General features: G+C 37.1%; 1 protein-coding gene across 1 annotated transcript in view; it reads right to left on the bottom strand.

Moving 5' to 3' along the window:
- Positions 1–11999, bottom strand: part of LOC124789996 (protein lifeguard 4-like) — a 28825-nt gene extending 16826 nt beyond the window's left edge. The window contains exons 1-2 of the mRNA XM_047257539.1: positions 11848–11999; positions 11525–11654 (exon numbers count right to left, since the gene is read on the bottom strand). Of these exons, the coding sequence (XP_047113495.1) occupies positions 11525–11645 (121 nt within the window). The 5' untranslated portion in view covers positions 11646–11654; positions 11848–11999. The remainder of the gene's footprint in view (positions 1–11524; positions 11655–11847) is intronic.
- Positions 12000–18294: the final 6295 nt, after the last annotated feature.

The raw sequence follows: 18294 nt of genomic DNA, 5'->3' as shown, positions 1-18294 counted from the left end.
TTTAATGTCAGACTTCCTCGTCAGTCGAGTACTTTGTTACAAGCATTTCAAAGCATGTAAGTTGTATTATTTAAATATATGAAATTGCTTTGAAATGTTCATTGGCATTGGCATTGTGAGATTTGTCTGAAAACAACTAAACAGGAAACTGATTCTGACAAAAGTTGGAGGTGTTAAGAAACTATTAATGTATCCACCAATACCTCTCTGTGTCTTTTACCATGTTGTGTTCATATTAGCCTCACCTGTTCAAATAAACTCCACAGTATGGGGGGTTCAGTATTTCAGAGAAAGTCACCTTAGTGTCAGCACTAAGAAAACAGCATAGTGGATTTCAACTCTGCAACACAAACAGATTTTGTAACGCAATTGTGCGTTGTAACTGATATTGTCATTAAAGAGAATTGCGTAAAATTCCTGGGTATAACAATATAAGAGACACTTCGAGGGAATGTGTATGTTCACTTTCTAATTGGCAAACTGATTAGAAATATACTTGCAATAAATACACTTGGCAAATAATGCAATGCTACTAACAACTGCTTATTGTAATATGGTATCATCCAGTACAAACTATGAAATAGAAATATGACGTGCCACAACAAAACAGACCTTCGCAAGCTATTAAAGGTGCAGAAAAAGGCTATTAGAATAATTTGTCATGAAAAACGTAGAGGCTCATATAATGATTTATTCCAGAAAACTGGAATACTAACTATTAGAGAGGGCATGTTGTACGTGGTGGCATGCTCTAGTGTGGAATGTTTATTTTACTGAATTATTTGTAAGTGTTGTTAGTGATATTGGAAGTCCTTTGACACTGTTTGTGACAATAATATTAGAGGGGTTTGCTGTGGTTTCTTAGTGAGTTATTTTTATGTTGACAGTTACGGACCATGTAGATTCATTTTCAGGTTTGGAGTTATTCGTGTAGTGTGTTGTTTACGGCTGAAGATTTAATTTTACGTTTCATTTTTTGTTAGTTATGTATGTGAAGACAACAATCAAGAGCAGGTCACAGCATGTTGCTATGGAGGAAGGCATGTTGAGAACTATTAAATTCCTAAAGTTATTCAGTTTAATTGCCGAGCATGTGAAGTGTTACAATCATGGAGAATGTGTGAGAGTGACCCAAGTTGCTGCATCTCAGGCCAGGGACCAGTGTATGTGATGATGTCAGTGGGACATGTATGGCATTCTGTCAGGAAGGTTCCCGATTTGAAAGTGTAGGTTTGCTCTTTGAAACAGTGTGGTGATGACATGTGTTAGCTGACTTTGCTTGGTAAGCATTTATTTTATTATTTTTTAATTGTTGTATGTGTGTTTACGTGCATAATGGCTGATATTAATACTGCATTTATTTAGTTATCATATTTTTCACTCTGTGTATCGGTCTTGCTTCTTGACAGTTTTTAGTACAATGTGTCTTAGAATTTTTGTAGTGGTATCGAACTTTCAAGTTGAGCTACACAGCTCAACTCTGGTTGTTGATACCACATTTTTGTTAGCTCTCATGATTTTTTTGTAGTGCAGTTCCTTTCAGAACTGCTGTATCAGTTTTATGTTATATCACATTTCTGTCATCATTGGGTTTCGTATATTTTACTATTAGAAGTGATTCTGCAGTAGCTGTGTTAGATATTAGTTTGTCCCCACTCAAGATACATACTCTCCTGCAGTACTTCCTCGTCTTCAATATATATTACACTGCTCGCCAATTGCTGAGGAACGGCTGCCACCTGCTATAGACCAATCAGCAATTGTTACTACAGAACATCTGACCAACAATAGTAAAAGGAAATGTAGAGGGCAGGACGTGTCAACTGCAGTGAAGCCTGTGCACGAATGCTCTGTATGCATCTGACATTTCACGGAATACAGTGCTTAATGAACACTGTTGTGAACCAATTAGGGTGACATTCTGTGTGGTTTGGCAACATTTCTGCAATACATCATTCGAGTGTTTACAACCATGGACGAGCAGTTGAATGGCTCAGCCTCGGTCAAAATGTCATTATTGTGGCCACGGTAAAGTGTGTGTTCAAAAGCGTCAGCTCTCAATTAAAAAAGGTCACTGATGGTGGAAGTGGTATGTGAAAGCTTGCCGGTGGTTGCTGATGGACCAACACACTGCAAGAGTAATGATACTTGGCCCAAGTGGTGGATATGAACAGACATCTCATTCCTAGGCAGATAGCTACAGATCTTGCTATTGCTACTGGGACACGTCACCTGGAACCATTTTGTAGCAATTAACTCAGGCTGGTTTGTATGCCCGGAGGCTGTTAAATGAAATCCCACTTCGATCACACCATCATTAAAAAAAAACAAGAGTTCATCAATGAAAGAGTGATGGTCTAGAGTGATGGTCTTCAATAAATATTGCATCACTGTAGTGAGTGATTCTGGCTACCACATAGTGTGGAGGGAGGGGAACATGTTAAACTCCACTGAATCTTTATGAATGTCATCAGTATGGCATTTTGGTGAGAGCAGTCATTATGCAAAATTGACACACACTGCTGCGTATCTTTATGCAAGACACAGTACAGCACCACTGCAGGGAGATTATTCTGGATCATGTCCATCTGTTTAGGAGTGTGGTAGGTCCTGATTTTCTGTTTATGGACAACAATGCCCACCCACATAGGACTGCTGAGATGTTGGACACATTGGAAAGTTAAAATATTGAACATATGGAATGGTCAATGTGATGTCAGTCATACGACCACCCCGCCACCTGAGAGATTGATCTGCCGGATGCGATTCTCTCAATAAACAGAACAGAAGAACGGCTGTGTTAGCCAAAGAGTACACAGCCAGTCGCAGTACTTATGCTCACCGTGAGGCGCCGCTAGGCCACTTCATGTGCAGCAGGATAGTAGTGCAGTTGTGCCAGTCTATAGTTCGTAGCCGTGCTCAGTGGTCAGCCAGTGCTGATGTTAGTCATCATCTGCAGCTCAGTCATTGCTGCCATCAAGTCTTTGTAGCTCCGTTCCAAGTTAAGTCTTCAAATTTACCGTATTCGACATTCAAGATTACGAGAGATTAATTCGTCACTGCTATAATTGTCAAGCAACTGATCATGGATTACAGCAAAGTTAAGTAATAAATACTTTCTTATTTTGTACTCCTGCTAATTAACTGTGTTTTCCTGTTGTAGCTACCCAGCAGTCTTGGCATAGTAGAACCCATGTTTCCACCTCCTTGGCTACCTCATATTTGGCACCTCATGTTGATAGACTCGATTATAGTGAAAGATCGAGAGCCATTAGGTCTGTGTACTCCCCAGATGTAAACTGCAAAGAGCATGCCTCCGACAATCTTCACAGATGTGTTTCTCTATGAATGCCTCCTTCCTGAACCATGCAAGAAGTGAAAACCATGTTGGCAGAGGAGTGTGATAGTATCTCCCAATGATTTCATGGCAGTTGGGTAGCCAGCACGATTAACAGCTGCAAAATGTGCGTTAGTGCCCGAGGAGGATATCTAACTTTATGCTGGAGTCGGACCTATGTCAAACATGAATGTTATTTATGTCTTCTGCTGCTTTCCCATGAGGTGAAATCTGGACCATTTTTTGTTATAAATGTATCACATCACGTCTATTACATTCATATTGTGTTTTGTGTCATGCATCATTGCCAGTGATTATTCCTGTCCAATGCTGTCTCTGTTCCTTAGTAAGTGTAAACAGCTTTCTTAACTAGGAGTCTGACAATGGAATAGTTCAGTCTCTACGGAAAAATGCCTTGAAGATTGGGCTGATTATATGGGAACAAATCATTAGTACTCTATTGGAAACATCTTCAAAACCAGATGCACTTTTTATTTTTGAGAGAATAATTAATTTTCTTAATTTCAGAAGGAGTAGCTGGCGATACATTCAAATGACTGAATTTCATGAAGGTTACTCTTTCAACGTACTATTGTGATTTTTCGCTTTACCTGTCAGTCACTACACCATTATGATAACTACTTTGCCAAGTATTGTTCTTATCGCCTTTCGGGAAAGGATTCAAATACTTGCCTCCCATATATCTGGAAATTCCTTCATCTCCTAAGTAAAAAAGAAATCTTGGGAGGTCGTCTTTCAGATGTCATGATACACTGTAGAGAAGTGTGCTGCAAACAACAATATTGACTTACAATACAAATTCCAGTTCTCAAATTGAGATAGAGCAATCGAACACTTCATTATTAGTAGAATCAAGGACCTAACCTACCCTTTGCCAATTTGTTTGCACCAAGAGAAAGCTCGATCCTAATTGGTGATACTTTTAACTCAGCCAAAACGTTCCATTCATTTTACAGGCATGTATCTTAACAAGCTCTGGAGATTACTATCCTATACCATAGCAGCAAATATACACCACCCAATTTTTCATTAAATTTACCTGATGGTATTCGACACAAATGTCGACTTGGTGGAACTGTTCAAGAGTAATCATGAACCTTTATCATGATCTCTTTTTGCCCTCTTCAGTTATTTCAATATGTTATTTTGGAAACAATGGGTTGCTTTCAGCATTGTCCCAAAGACTGTGAGAAGAGTGTTTGAATATGATGCACTACTTCCCCTTCCTGAATGGTGCTCCAATGTTTGAACACTGGTGTCCACTTAGCCTGTCTAAATAGCTAACTATGCTACATTATCTCTTCTGCCATTTAGTAATTTACTAAGCAACTGCTTGCAAGTTAGAGGTAAGTGGAAATGTGTAAGTGCCATGCCACACCCAGTACAAATATGCCCATCTACACCAATCTCTTTTCCCAACGAGGATGTTCTTTCTGTGCAGGTAATATCTACAGTACCTGACAAATGGAGTCAGAAATTTTGAAACTGTGATACACACAAACAGAAACATCTTTCCTCTACTAAATGTGACTTCCACTTACATCCTGTTAACTTCCTTTCTCCCAACCTTTTTGTGACTTTTTCCTTCTTATCTCTCCAGCAAGATAGGTAACTTGTACTGGTCTAAGGTGAAGGGCTGAATCATTCTCTCAGGCAGCTTTTTATTCCAAAGTTTCTATCAAGGTCTTCTGAACACCTACCAGATAAAAATCAACTTTGCAACATTTGATGACTTTATCATCATTTTCTCACTCTAATATCTGCATTTGTTTCACTGTGGCTGTCCAAGCAATTGGAAGCATCTGTGTGTTGATGACTGAATAGCGGGTCATTCCATGTCAAGTCACCCAGGCCTTGACACCAACCATGTCAGATTTTGATGAAACTTGGTACAATTACTTCTTTTATCATCCTGAAAGCACTTGTAAAATTTTTTTGCTCTATCTCTTATAGTTTTTTTTATAAATTTTTAAAGGTTTTAGATTTGGCTTTGTTTCAGCAGTCGGAAATTGTAACTTAAACATGTCCTCACAACTAAAAAAATTTGTATATTAAAGAATACTCAAGATATCAGTATGAAATTTTGGAATAAGTTTGTGTATTATATCTAAATGTTAAAAAAAATTACCATAAAGATATATTAAATTCTTCCAAATGAAAAAAAATTTATAAGTTTTTTATTTTTTTTTTTTAGCTAACGGATGTTTAGTTTTACAAAAACTGTAATATCTAGAGTCTCAGACCTGATAGAAAGCTCAAATTTGTTTTAAAATACTCTTAATTGTATAGGCTATTAGATAAAAGAAAAATTATGTTGGCTTTTTAACCTATTTAATAGTTATCTAATTTTTAAAATAATATTAATTATATTTTAAAAATAAAAAATGCCAAGTGACTTAGACACCGAAAATAAGTTTTTGTCTTCTTGGAGTAACAATGTACACTTGGATTTTGTATTGTTACTCCTGTGTTTTGAAGTAAAAAATTATTACAGTGTTAAATAGTGCTTGGATAGTATTTTATTAAGTTTATTCGAACTCTCAGTAAGTACTGTTGCTTAGTTTACAGAGATTTTTTTCCAATATCCTATAAAAGTAACCAGAACAGTAATCAGACCAAAAGTGAAATCAGTATGTCAGATATTCAAACCTGTAGTGTAGGGTTATTTAAAAAATCTGACTGTTTCCAAACAACCTACACACCTTCAAAAAAGTTACAACCGGTATCAGAATTGAGTGAGGAAGAAAAAGATTTGATCCACTTACGATCTGGAATTAATCTGTGTGAATTTAAGAATATATGTTCACACCACAGCTACTACTTTTTAAATGTTTTTGAAAAGTATCAAACAACATTTGTAGACCCACTAAAAAACACAAAAAGCCCATCAAAAAATCGTTGAGAAGTGTAGGCTTGGATCTTTCTAAACAATTACTGACAAAAAATATTAGCATAAAACCTGGACAAAAGCTTTGCTTAACATGCCGTAACTTTTGTGAGGAAAAATTAAGAGTTGAAGTCAATGAAAGTGAAACAGATGATGAAGTCATGGTTGAATTAGAATCATTGGAATCCAGAAATGAATCCCTTGTACAAACAAACATTGCTCTTGATTATTTAGGTTTAACACCGATAAAGCTTCATGGCTAGTCAGAACAAAGTAAAGGGTCTTATTTTAAAAGGAAGGTTAGCAGTATTGAAAAGACTGCAAAAAAGGCGGTTTCAAAAGCATTAAAATATGATGCACCAAGTTCTGATGATGACGAAGAAGATAAAAGTGTGGTTGAGAAAGCAAAGGATTTTGATGTAATGATTTCTCTTATGAAAGAGAAGATTTCATCTGTTGGGAGGTCTAGAAAAATCCAGATTCTGACCTTGGCTCCAGATTCTTGGACTCGAAATAAAGTGATGAAAGAATTTAATGTAAGTGAGTACATGGTGCGACAAGTTAGAAAGCTAAAATCTGAAAAGGGTATTTTGGAAACTCCTGGTCCAAAAAAAGGTAAAACCCTTTCTGAAAATACAGTAAGACTTGTAACAGATTTTTATGAAAAGTAAGAAAGTTCCAGAGTGCTACCTGGAACAAAAGACAAAGTAAGTGTTCAAAAAAATGTGTACATGCAAAAAAGACTCATTTTGTGTATCTTGAGAGAACCCTGTTATTCTTTCAAATGGAAGAATCCCGAGGTAGAAGTAGGATTTTCAAAATTTTGTTTCTTGAGACCTAAATGGTGTATCCTTGCTGGTGCTGCAGGCACACACACTGTATGTGTATGCAGTGTCCACCAGAATGTTAAACTATTACTGGATGCTGTGAAAATTGAAGAATCTTATAAAGACCTAATTAAGATGCTTGTGTGCAACACAGAAAACCAAAACTGCATGCTACATCATTGCAACAGCTGTCCTGCAAATACTGCACTAACAGAGTGCTTAACTGAAAAACTAAGTGAAGATTATGAATTAGAAGAAGAAATTGTAATCAGTCAGTGGGTTAACACAGACAGGGCAGAAATGATCAAACAGTCTATCAGTGTTGAAGACTACATTTCTTTATTGGTTAGGTCATTGGAAAAGCTCACCCCACACTAGTTTATAGCAAAATCCCAATCAGCAGCCTTTAAAAGATTGAAAGAAGACCCACGACCCAAAACAGCAATTATTGTGATGGATTTCAGTGAAAATTATTCCTTTGTTATACAAAATGAGATCCAAAGTTACCACTGGAATAGAGGTGGTTGTACTCTACACCCAGTTGGAGTTTTTCTAAGAAATGAGGAAAACAATGTTTTTGTTTCCAACCACTGTTTTATTAGTGATGACCAAGAACATGACACTGGTTTTGTTAACTTTGTACAAAAAGAAATTACAAAGTGGCTGTCATTACATCATACTGACATTGACTCAGTTCACTACTTTACAGATGGTTGTGCTGGCAGTACAAAAATAGAAACAGTTTTAAAAATTTGACTGAACACTTGAGAGACTTTAATTTGAAGGCCCAACACTCTTTTTTTGCAACAAGTCATGGGAAGTCAATTTGTGATGACCTAGGAGGAACTATTAAAAGAATTTTAAGGAAAGCCAGTCTACAGCTTTCAGGCAAAGAACAAATAATGACAGCAATCGATGTGTATAAGTTCTGTGAAAAAAAATATTGAAAACATTCATTTTCACTTTATTGACAAAAAAGAAGCTGATTTGCTACGGTTGAAACTAGAAAAACGTTTTTCAGCAACCCGAACCATTCCTAGAACTAGAAGTTTTCATAACTTCAAACCACTTCCAACAAACAACCTTGAAATTAGAAAGACTACAGATAGTGTAAAACCCTCCTTAGTCTTTTCTTTCCATTCTTCTTCTGATTGGGTTTGTGTTGAACCATCCATAAATAGCTATGTGGCTGCAAATTATGATGGTAACTGGTACTTTGGACTGGTAAAAACAATATTCAATGATGAAGAAGATGCAGAAATTCTATTTCTACATCCTTCAGGACCCGCTGCATCATTTTATTGGCCTGAAAGAGAAGATTCCTGCATAGTGCCTTTGGAGCACATAGTCTGTGTAGTAGACGCACCTCAATCAAGCGGCACTGGGAGAATGTATTACTTCAAAAAAGACTGTATCAAAAGAACTGAAAGCTCTTGGATGAAGTGGAAAAACAGTTTGAATCAGCATTAATGTTTGTTAAAAAGACAAAATTACTCAAAAAATTCAATGTTTCAAGCAATCATTTGGGTTATACATAAGTGTCGTAAGTAAACTATCTTTGTACATAATTCTAATGTAATCTACTATAATTAATAAACATGTTAAAAAGCCATCATTATTTTTGTTTTATCAAGTAGCCTATATGTTTAAGAGTAAATTAAAACAAATTTGAGCATTCTATCAGGTCTGAGACTCGAGATATTGCAATTCTTATAAAACAAAACATCCGTTAAAAAAAAAAAAGAAAAAATTACATATATATATTTTTTTCATAGAAAATATTAATATATTTTAATAGCATCATTTTTATCTTCAAATATGTATAATAAATAAACTTGCTGCAAAAATTCATGATGTTATCTAAAAGAGTTTTTAAGATAAGCAAATTTAAAGTTCTGAATACAAATTAAACTGACCATTTCCGAAGGTTCAGAAAACGCAAAACATAAAAACTTTAAAAATTTATATAAAAAAAAAACTGTAAGAGATACAGCAAAAAAAAAAAAATTGCAGGTGTTGTCAGGATGGTATTAGAACCATTTGAGCCAAATTTCATGAAAATCTAAGGAGGTGGGTGTAAAATTTATTTTTTATTGGGTGATTTGATATGGAATGACCCTAACACAAAGTTCCCATAAGCTGCAAGTGAAAAAGGAGTTCACTCAAGTAGACTATTCATGGTACAAAGATGCCATCCATGGGATTAATCCTGAACAATTTAGGTTGAATCACATATACCTGTTTTGGAAATGACATCACTAAACAAAGTGCAAAGTAAACATACTAAAATATGTGACTTTACCGGGTCGACAGAAGCGTCTGATCCCACGCGTCTGCTTTGACCCGTGACGTAAGGGTGTTGTCGTGTGTGACGTCATGACGGCGCGGAGTTTAGTTTATTATATTTATCTTTCTGATCTGTTTGTTCTATCCCGTGAGATTTTTTTTTTTTTTTTTTTTTTTTTTTAAAAAAAGACAAAAACCACTAATCAACTACTGAAGCATCTTTATCTTCTATGGGTTGCAGGGGTTACGACCCCTGGGGAGGTGGGTGGGTATTCATGCATGGCTGTCTTCACTTACACGTTGTAGCTACGCAAGGCGTCTAAATTTGTTTATATTTAGTTTGCCCCCCACCCAAAACACCCCATTTCCCGCACTTGTCCTGTTAGTGTCATTAGGCGTCTTGTGGAAAGTGTGTGTGTTTGTTTTAGTTTCTGCCATATTTGTGACGTCATGGGTCAAAGCAGACGGGTGGGATCGGATGCTTCCGTATTTCCACTTTACCAGACACAGTGTGCTATATGACAATTTTTTTGTTGGACAGGGCATTAGGTTGTGCTGTCATCTGTACATGTGTGTATTCAGTGGCGCAACTCCAGCTTACAAGAATTCTTGCAATTAAGGTATCTAAACTAATATCATCAGGGTAAGAGTTAGATCACACACCCTTTGCCACCTCCCCCCCCTCCCTGCCCCCAATGATTCATAGCTCATGTGCATAATATGCACCAAACTACTTGGCAAAGGTTTCTCTATTATCTAATACAAAACTACTAAATTTAACCTGCAGCCATATATATTTATAAAGAAACCTGCATTAAATATGAACTGAGTGTTTACTATGATAGCTTCATAGCAAGATTAGAAATTCCTGAATGAATCCACAAAAACAGGATTCACATGTGGTCGTCCTAATGATATGCGCTTAATGTGGGCTACATTACCGATCAATTAGTTAAAACAACATTTATATCATATAATTATGTTACATCATTTGGATTATTGCATCTACTTTCCTGCAAATTTTTGTGCATTTTTGTGACACATAACATTCCACTATTTTTGCCCTGTGTTGTTCATGAAAGGAATGGGAGAGCTAACTGAATAAACGATTGATAATGCTGCCAGGTCTACAAATCAGCACAGTATATTTGGCAAACACACACTGGTGAGTGTCCCCTGAGACTTTTGCAATAGCAACAGCTGAATGAAATCCTCATAACTAAATTTGATTTGACACAACGACATATACAACCACAATATTAAAAATAACTGTCAAAATGTTTCGCAATAAACAGGGTTGTGTAAATCAACAGCAACAAAATTGATGCAGATTGATTACCTCCATCACCCACTTAAGCAACAGTTCTTTGGGGGAGGGGAGGAGGAAAGAATAGAGAAGCTCATTTCTGAGACTACCTTCATGCATAAAGCAATGGCAGAGTTTTTGAGTAGCATGAAATAAAAGAGAACACTGATCTCATTATGGGACATTCTACCGAGTCCAAGTTTGACGCCAATATCTGTTACTGATTTGAAAACAGTCTTCAGTTAGTTGCAAACTGTGGTTCGGTCAAGTACCATAAACTGGTGCAAACTATTCCAGTTAAAAAAAAAAAAAAAAAATCAACTACAGAAGGCAATGAGAAGTGCCATTTGTCAAAATATACGTACAACACAGGTGTCACCAAAACAATTGTGGTACTTAATTGTACAATGATGAAAAACGAAGTATAATAGTTCGTAAAATTATTCTTTACAGCCATTTTACTGCAGCGGGGATAAAAACACCTCATACAATCAACACACAGTAGCTTCATAAAAACGGAAATGAACATTCATTCACTAACCGAATAAATAGTCAACACAGACCTCACTGAAGCAATTTCAGTTAAAGGCTAATTGTCAACAATTTATTTTACAAATGTGTATATAGTTTTATTAAAGTAGTACAAATCGAGATATTGCTTCCTAATTCTTACAAGTGCAGTCATAATTTTCGAATTTACCAGACACTATGACAAACAGAAAATCAACTCAAATTTTGAAGACAACAAACAAGATTGATTTCCCTCAAACCACATGAATCTTGCAATAGTTAACGTTTATTTAGCAAATTAGGAGGAGGTGGCGAAGATAGCATTGTAACAAATTGCTGAACCTACTTACCCAGTCGAATTTTAAGTCCTGCTTGCTTCACATTATTATTGTAAGCGAAGTCTTCTGTTATAGCTGGTTTACCACCAAATTCCACATCGTCTTGAGCGAACATCAAGGGTATACTTGCCATTTTACTGATCTGTAGACGATAAATCGTTTTCTCAAGACAGCTGGCTTATGTCAGCGAAAGTTGCTATATTTCAGTGCGTTCTTAGGTAATTGCTATTGGGAATATATCTATACAATTATTTTCAGAGCAATGTAAATTGTATATTTTGATTGCATGTATAGGATAGCACCACGTAAACACTTCCACCGGCATTATTACTTACTTTTTTCGCACAGCTATAAACGTCACTCCCAAAACACAATCACCTGATGTCACTAAACTATGTAATAGCCACGAAGATAGTATTCTCGACTGCCACCTTTCGCGGCCAAAGCAGTTACAGAGTTTTATTGCCGACTGTCGTGAAGATTGTAAATCGGGGGACAGATGAAGCTTACACTAGAATTCCTCAAACGGAATACGTCTAATAGTTAAACTGTAGAGTCCTGATATCCTCAGTAATTATTTGTTAGGCTATATTCACTGTTTATGCAGACCCGCAATATGACAGCGAGTTTATAAGTTGCAGACATTTGGGCTGTAAAGGGGCTGCACACGTTCAATATTTATTGACAATACTAATTTGTCAGATTTTTAATATTTATTGAAGCGAACACACACTATTGATAACATTGACAAAAACTGCAGTTGACAAAGCGATTGTACAAGGTGAAGATGTCGCACAGCCAAAAGAAAGAGTTTGTTGCAGTTATATTAGCTATAGCTTGCAAGGAACAGAAAACAACGAAAAAGAGGAAATGGGTCCGAGATTGGTTGAAAAAAGAAGCGATTGGTCACATGTTAATTTTCTGACTGACATCAGAATCACGGACCCGAAAGATTTCATAAACCATTTTCCGATGGGTTCCGAATCGTAGACAAGTTATTAACAGCAGGTGAACAAGTAGGGGTAACTCTGTCCATTTGTTGTTTAACCAAAGAAAGAGTAGGATTCCAGGTAGAATTTAAGCACAAAGCTCCATCTGTATTTATAAAATTAAATGAAAAAAAACATAACGATTTGACCAGTCTAAGAGAGTCACAGAGTAGCTGAAAAACTCGAACTGACAGGATCCCGAAGGCAAACTTAAGCTAACCTGCAAAAAACTACTTTAAAAGTTTCAGGGAAGAGTTTTAAATGAGAAATTTAGTCAGATACATACGACATTCAGAAAATAAGTTAGACATGTCATATCACACTAAGACTATTGCGCAACAAGAGTGGCACATTGCGAGAAGTGAATACATGGCCAGAATGTCCCGAGGACACAATTCTGTTGCAGTACGGATAACAGGTACATCACACTGTGCGAACGAAATAGTGCAGCAACTGGAAATGTGCTCCAAAGTGGAAGTACGTGGGACAGTACTATTCCTGTGGACAGAAAATCCGTATTGCACACAGATTCAACGTGAAATTCTGGTGGTACATGGGCTAACTGTAATGTCACATCTAGTCACAGTGAAATGGTGCCAACAATTTAAGCAAGGCCCCACAGACACAGGTGATACTGATCAGAAAGTCCAGATCCCGCACCATACCATTTCCATCTTTACGGCATGAAGGAACGTTAGGGTGGGAAGCGATTTTCCAATGAAGAGAAAGTTAACGTGCCGGTTCTACAGTGGATCCATAATCAATAAGCAGATTTCTGTCACTGGTCTATGAACGATTGGCAGAATGTTGTAACTGTTGCTTACAGAGACTTGGTGGTTGTGTTGAAAAATAATGTCATGTATCTGTGTAATATTTGCCTCTGTAGGGACCGTGAAGGCAAGATTCGGCTAATTATACTGTGGACAGAGGCTTTCAAGTAATCAGTCTTCCATTTGGTCTAAATAAAAATAGAACTACAAGAAACTATTGTGTGTGGTGCAATGGAAAGTACCTTTTGTAATGCACTTTACAGTAGTTTGCTGTGTATGGATGTAGATGTAGCTCTAGAAGAAAACAGAAGCCTTCTACATTGTTGATGCACATAGATGAAGATTGTGAGTAGATATCAAGATAGAAGATTCATTGGGGTGCAATGAAACCCTAGCTCACTGTTTTTCTGTTACATACCACCTGCAGTGCAGTGCTGCCAAAGACAGCACAGGGCACGGTCTACTTTTCTTGACAATATGTGTGGCACCTGGGAACTAATTGAGATGCACTGGTAGAAGCTGATAAACTGTGGGAGCTGAAGAGAGTCGCTAATAAATTGACAGATAGTAAGAAGTTTGGAAACACAGTAATGGCCTCTATAATTTGGAGAGTAACATCTTACTCTGGCCAGTGACATGAAACAGACGCAAAATAGTAAAATGGTACAGAGGAACGTAGAGTGCACTGTTGAATTAGGATACTCTCAAGGCTGGCTAAAGATTGGGTGGTGCTTGTAGCCATGATGAACGGAGGGACATATTTCAAAATCAAGGGAGAGTTACCTACATTGTGTAGGCTCCTAATTTGTACCTCTGATATAAAATTCGTACCTCTTGTTATATTCGACATTTAGTGAGATCACTGAGAACTCACTGAGAACTTTGTGCCTCTTGATGCTAATTCACAGTCTAACATAACCATCGCGACTCTCTGCCTTGTTTTTTTTGCCCACGGAGATAGCAGCACCACAAGCGGCTAGCAAGTGACACTTCTGAATGCAATATCGGGTGAGTGCAAATACTAACGTTTGTATTGATTTGTTACATAGTTTTTACGATACAGAGTGTATGTAGTGCCATAACAATCGACGATAACTAAAAATGACACCAGATTTGTCATTATTTAGTTTGATAAGAACCCTGGGATGTACAAAACGATAAATTGCAGGACAGTTTATTTAAATTTCTCTGGCAACGTACAGACATTTACTGAACAACATCGTTTTCCCTTAATAACAAAAAATTGCTATTAAACACCAGAAGACCAGACCTTTTTGCAGAAAGACGTTGTCCATCTATCCAAGGAAGCAGAGTCCTATTCGCTGCACTTTCAGCCAAATCAGCGAATGTGGAAAGCAGGATACTTATGTGGAATGTAATACCTACACTATTCAACGTACTAAATAAGCAATAACAACTGTAGCTCAACGAAAGACTACACAGACGTGATAATAAATCGTCAAAAGCAGTAAAACCATTTCGCGACATAGGGGAAACCAGTTCCATAACTATTGCTAAATATAGTTCGGACTATAGACAGCAAGAATCTTCAACACGTTCACTTTTGAAGCAAAAGTAATTACATTTATGAAAATTTTAGTGTGTGAGAAAGTCGAGTGGTGTGTAAGAACGGATCGAATTATTATACTCCATAAATTTTTTTTAAATGTCAGGGAAAGTGCCTTTGACAGAAACAGACGTCATCAGAAATATGCGCTTCTCATGAATGAAATATGTGTTTACAACTTTTTGCTTTCAACCGAATAAGCTGCAAGTATACACATATTTGGAACTATTTCTTCATCAACAAATTGTAGCTTGTATCATTGTGGACTCTGACCACAATCTATTGGTTATGACCTGTAGATTAAAACTGAAGAAACTGCAAAAAGGTGGGAAATTAAGGAGATGGGACCTGGATAAACTGAAAGAACCAGAGGTTGTATAGAGTTTCAAGGATAGCATAAGGGAACAATTGACAGGAATGGGGGAAAGAAATACAGTAGAAGAAGAATGGGTAGCTTTGAGGGATGAAGTAGTGAAGGCAGCAGAGGATCAAGTAGGTAAAAAGACGAAGGCTAGAAGAAATCCTTGGGTAACAGAAGAAATATTGAATTTAATTGATGAAAGGAGAAAATACAAAAATGCAGTAAATGAAGCAGGCAAAAAGGAATAGAAACGTCTCAAAAATGAGATCGACAGGAAGTGCAAAATGGCTAAGCAGGGATGGCTAGAGGACAAATGTAAGGATGTAGAGGCTTATCTCACTAGGGGTAAGATAGATACTGCCTACAGGAAAATTAAAGAGACCTTTGGAGATAAGAAAACCACTTGTATGAACATTAAGAGCTCAGATGGAAACCCAGTTCTAAGCAAAGAAGGGGAAGCAGAAAGGTGGAAGGAGTATATGGAGGGTCTATACAAGGGCGATGTACTTGAGGACAATATTATGGAAATGGAAGAGGATGTAGATGAAGATGAAATGGGAGATACGATACTGCGTGAAGAGTTTGACAGAACACTGAAAGACCTGAGTCGAAACAAGGCCCCCGGAGTGGACAACATTCCATTGGAACTACTGACGGCCTTGGGAGAGCCAGTCCTGACAAAACTCTACCATCTAATGAGCAAGATGTATGAAACAGGCGAAATTCCCTCGGACTTAAACAAGAATATAATAATTCCAATCCCAAAGAAAGCAGGTGTTGACAGATGTGAAAATTATCGAACAATCAGTTTAATAAGCCACAGCTGTAAAATACTAACACGAATTCTTTACAGACGAATGGAAAAACTAGTAGAAGCCGACCTCGGGGAAGATCAGTTTGGATTCCGTAGAAATACTGGAACACGTGAGGCAATACTGACCTTACGACTTATCTTAGAAGAAAGATTAAGGAAAGGCAAACCTACGTTTCTAGCATTTGTAGACTTAGAGAAAGCTTTTGACAATGTTGACTGGAATACTCTCTTTCAAATTTTAAAGGTGGCAGGGATAAAATACAGGGAGTGAAAAGCTATTTATAATTTGTACAGAAACCAGATGGCAGTTATAAGAGTCGACGAACATGAAAGGGAAGCAGTGGTTGGGAAGGGAGTAAGACAGGGTTGTAGCCTCTCCCCGATGTTATTCAATCTGTATATTGAGCAAGCAGTAAAGGAAACAAAAGAAAATTTCGGAGTAGGTATTAAAATCCACGGAGAAGAAATAAAAACTTTGAGGTTCGCCAGTGACATTGTAATCCTGTCAGAGACAGCAAAGGACTTGGAAGAGCAGTTGAATGGAATGGATAGCGTCTTGAAAGGAGGATATAAGATGAATATCAACAAAAGCAAAACGAGGATAATGGAATGTAGTCGAATTAAGTCGGGTGATGCTGAGGGAATTAGATTAGGAAATGAGACACTTAAAGTAGTAAAGAAGTTTTGCTATTTGGGGAGCAAAATAACTGATGATGGTCGAAGTAGAGAGGATATAAAATGTAGACTGGCAATGGCAAGGAAAACGTTTCTGAAGAAGAAAAATCTGTTAACATCGAGTATAGGTTTAAGTGTCAGGAAGTCATTTCTGAAAGTATTTGTATGGAGTGTAGCCATGTATGGAAGTGAAACATGGACGATAAATAGTTTGGACAAGATGAGAATAGAAGCTTTCGAAATGTGGTGCTACAGAAGAATGCTGAAGATTAGATGGGTAGATCACATAACTAATGAGGAGGTATTGAATAGGATTGGGGGGAAGAGGAATTTGTGGCACAACTTGACCAGTAGAAGGATCAGTTGGTAGGACATGTTCTGAGGCATCAAGGGATCATCAATTTAGTATTGGAGGGAAGCATGGAGGGTAAAAATTGTGGAGGGAGACCAATGGATGAATACACTAAGCAGATTCAGAAGGATGTAGGTTGCAATAGGTACTGGGAGATGAAGAAGCTTTCACAGGATAGAGTAGCATGGAGAGCTGCATCAAACCAGTCTCAGGACTGAAGACCACAACAACAACAACTTCATTGAATCAGTGTGGTTCGGCTATTTTTACGTGTATTTCACAGTAAGTGATGTAAGAACTAAAATACAGAACATTTCCTTAAACTTAGACTTGTAGATATCTTTAAGCTCTAGGACATCGTTTATAAGGGTCATACAGTTCATACACTGACTAGCAGAAATTAGGAAGCTAGATTCGTAATTTCTGCCAGTTGCAGATGTTTAGAAAATCAAGTGTAGTATGTTTAGTTTTCTCAGGCAGTCATTAAATCTGATACCAATACTAACATCCTGTAATTGAGTATGGCATTGTTTAACAAATATGTAACCTCCTATTAGGTTAACAGAAATAAGATCTCAAAAATGGTACAGTTTAGGCAACTTTCTACTGTGTGTTCAGATATCTTAAAATGCATTATTTTACTTCTACTTACCATATGAAGGTAACATCAAATAAAATTTTATTTCGCCAATTTAGACACTAATACATGCAACGCATCTTGATTTGTGAACCATTATCTCAGCTACATAATTACCATTACTAAAGACACTAATACAACCTGTCATAGTTGAATCTTTGTAACTCATTTGTCATGGCAAGCAAAAGTCACAGCTTACATAGTCTCTCCATAACAAAAGTGAACTTCTTTTTTCAAACTCAATCTAATTAGGCAGTGTATACATGAAACTGCCCACATAACCAAGATAGTCCTACTATTGTTTTCACTAAGTGAGAAGAGGAAAGCAACCACTTTTACAAATTTTAACCGTTGCCCGAATTACCAGAAAACAGGACTGATGGCTGTCAGCTGTTGCAGCTACTGACATGTGTAGACTGCCAGCTCATATTAAAAATAAGAAAGCGTCGAAAATTTTGCGACAAGTTGCACAGGACTATGCCACACAATAAAATGTAGCGACACACTGATTGAGGAAGCCTAATCTGTGTTGCATAAGAAGCATGAAGTCAAGCCGTGCAACCTGGTAGAGAAATAAACACAGTGACATATCTTAGTGGTTAAACATTAAAGCATAC

Source organism: Schistocerca piceifrons, chromosome 3 (assembly GCF_021461385.2).
Source record: "Schistocerca piceifrons isolate TAMUIC-IGC-003096 chromosome 3, iqSchPice1.1, whole genome shotgun sequence".
Taxonomy (NCBI): Eukaryota; Metazoa; Arthropoda; class Insecta; order Orthoptera; family Acrididae; genus Schistocerca; species Schistocerca piceifrons.
Note: the sequence above shows the minus strand (reverse complement) of the source record. Positions and strands in the feature narration are given on the sequence as shown.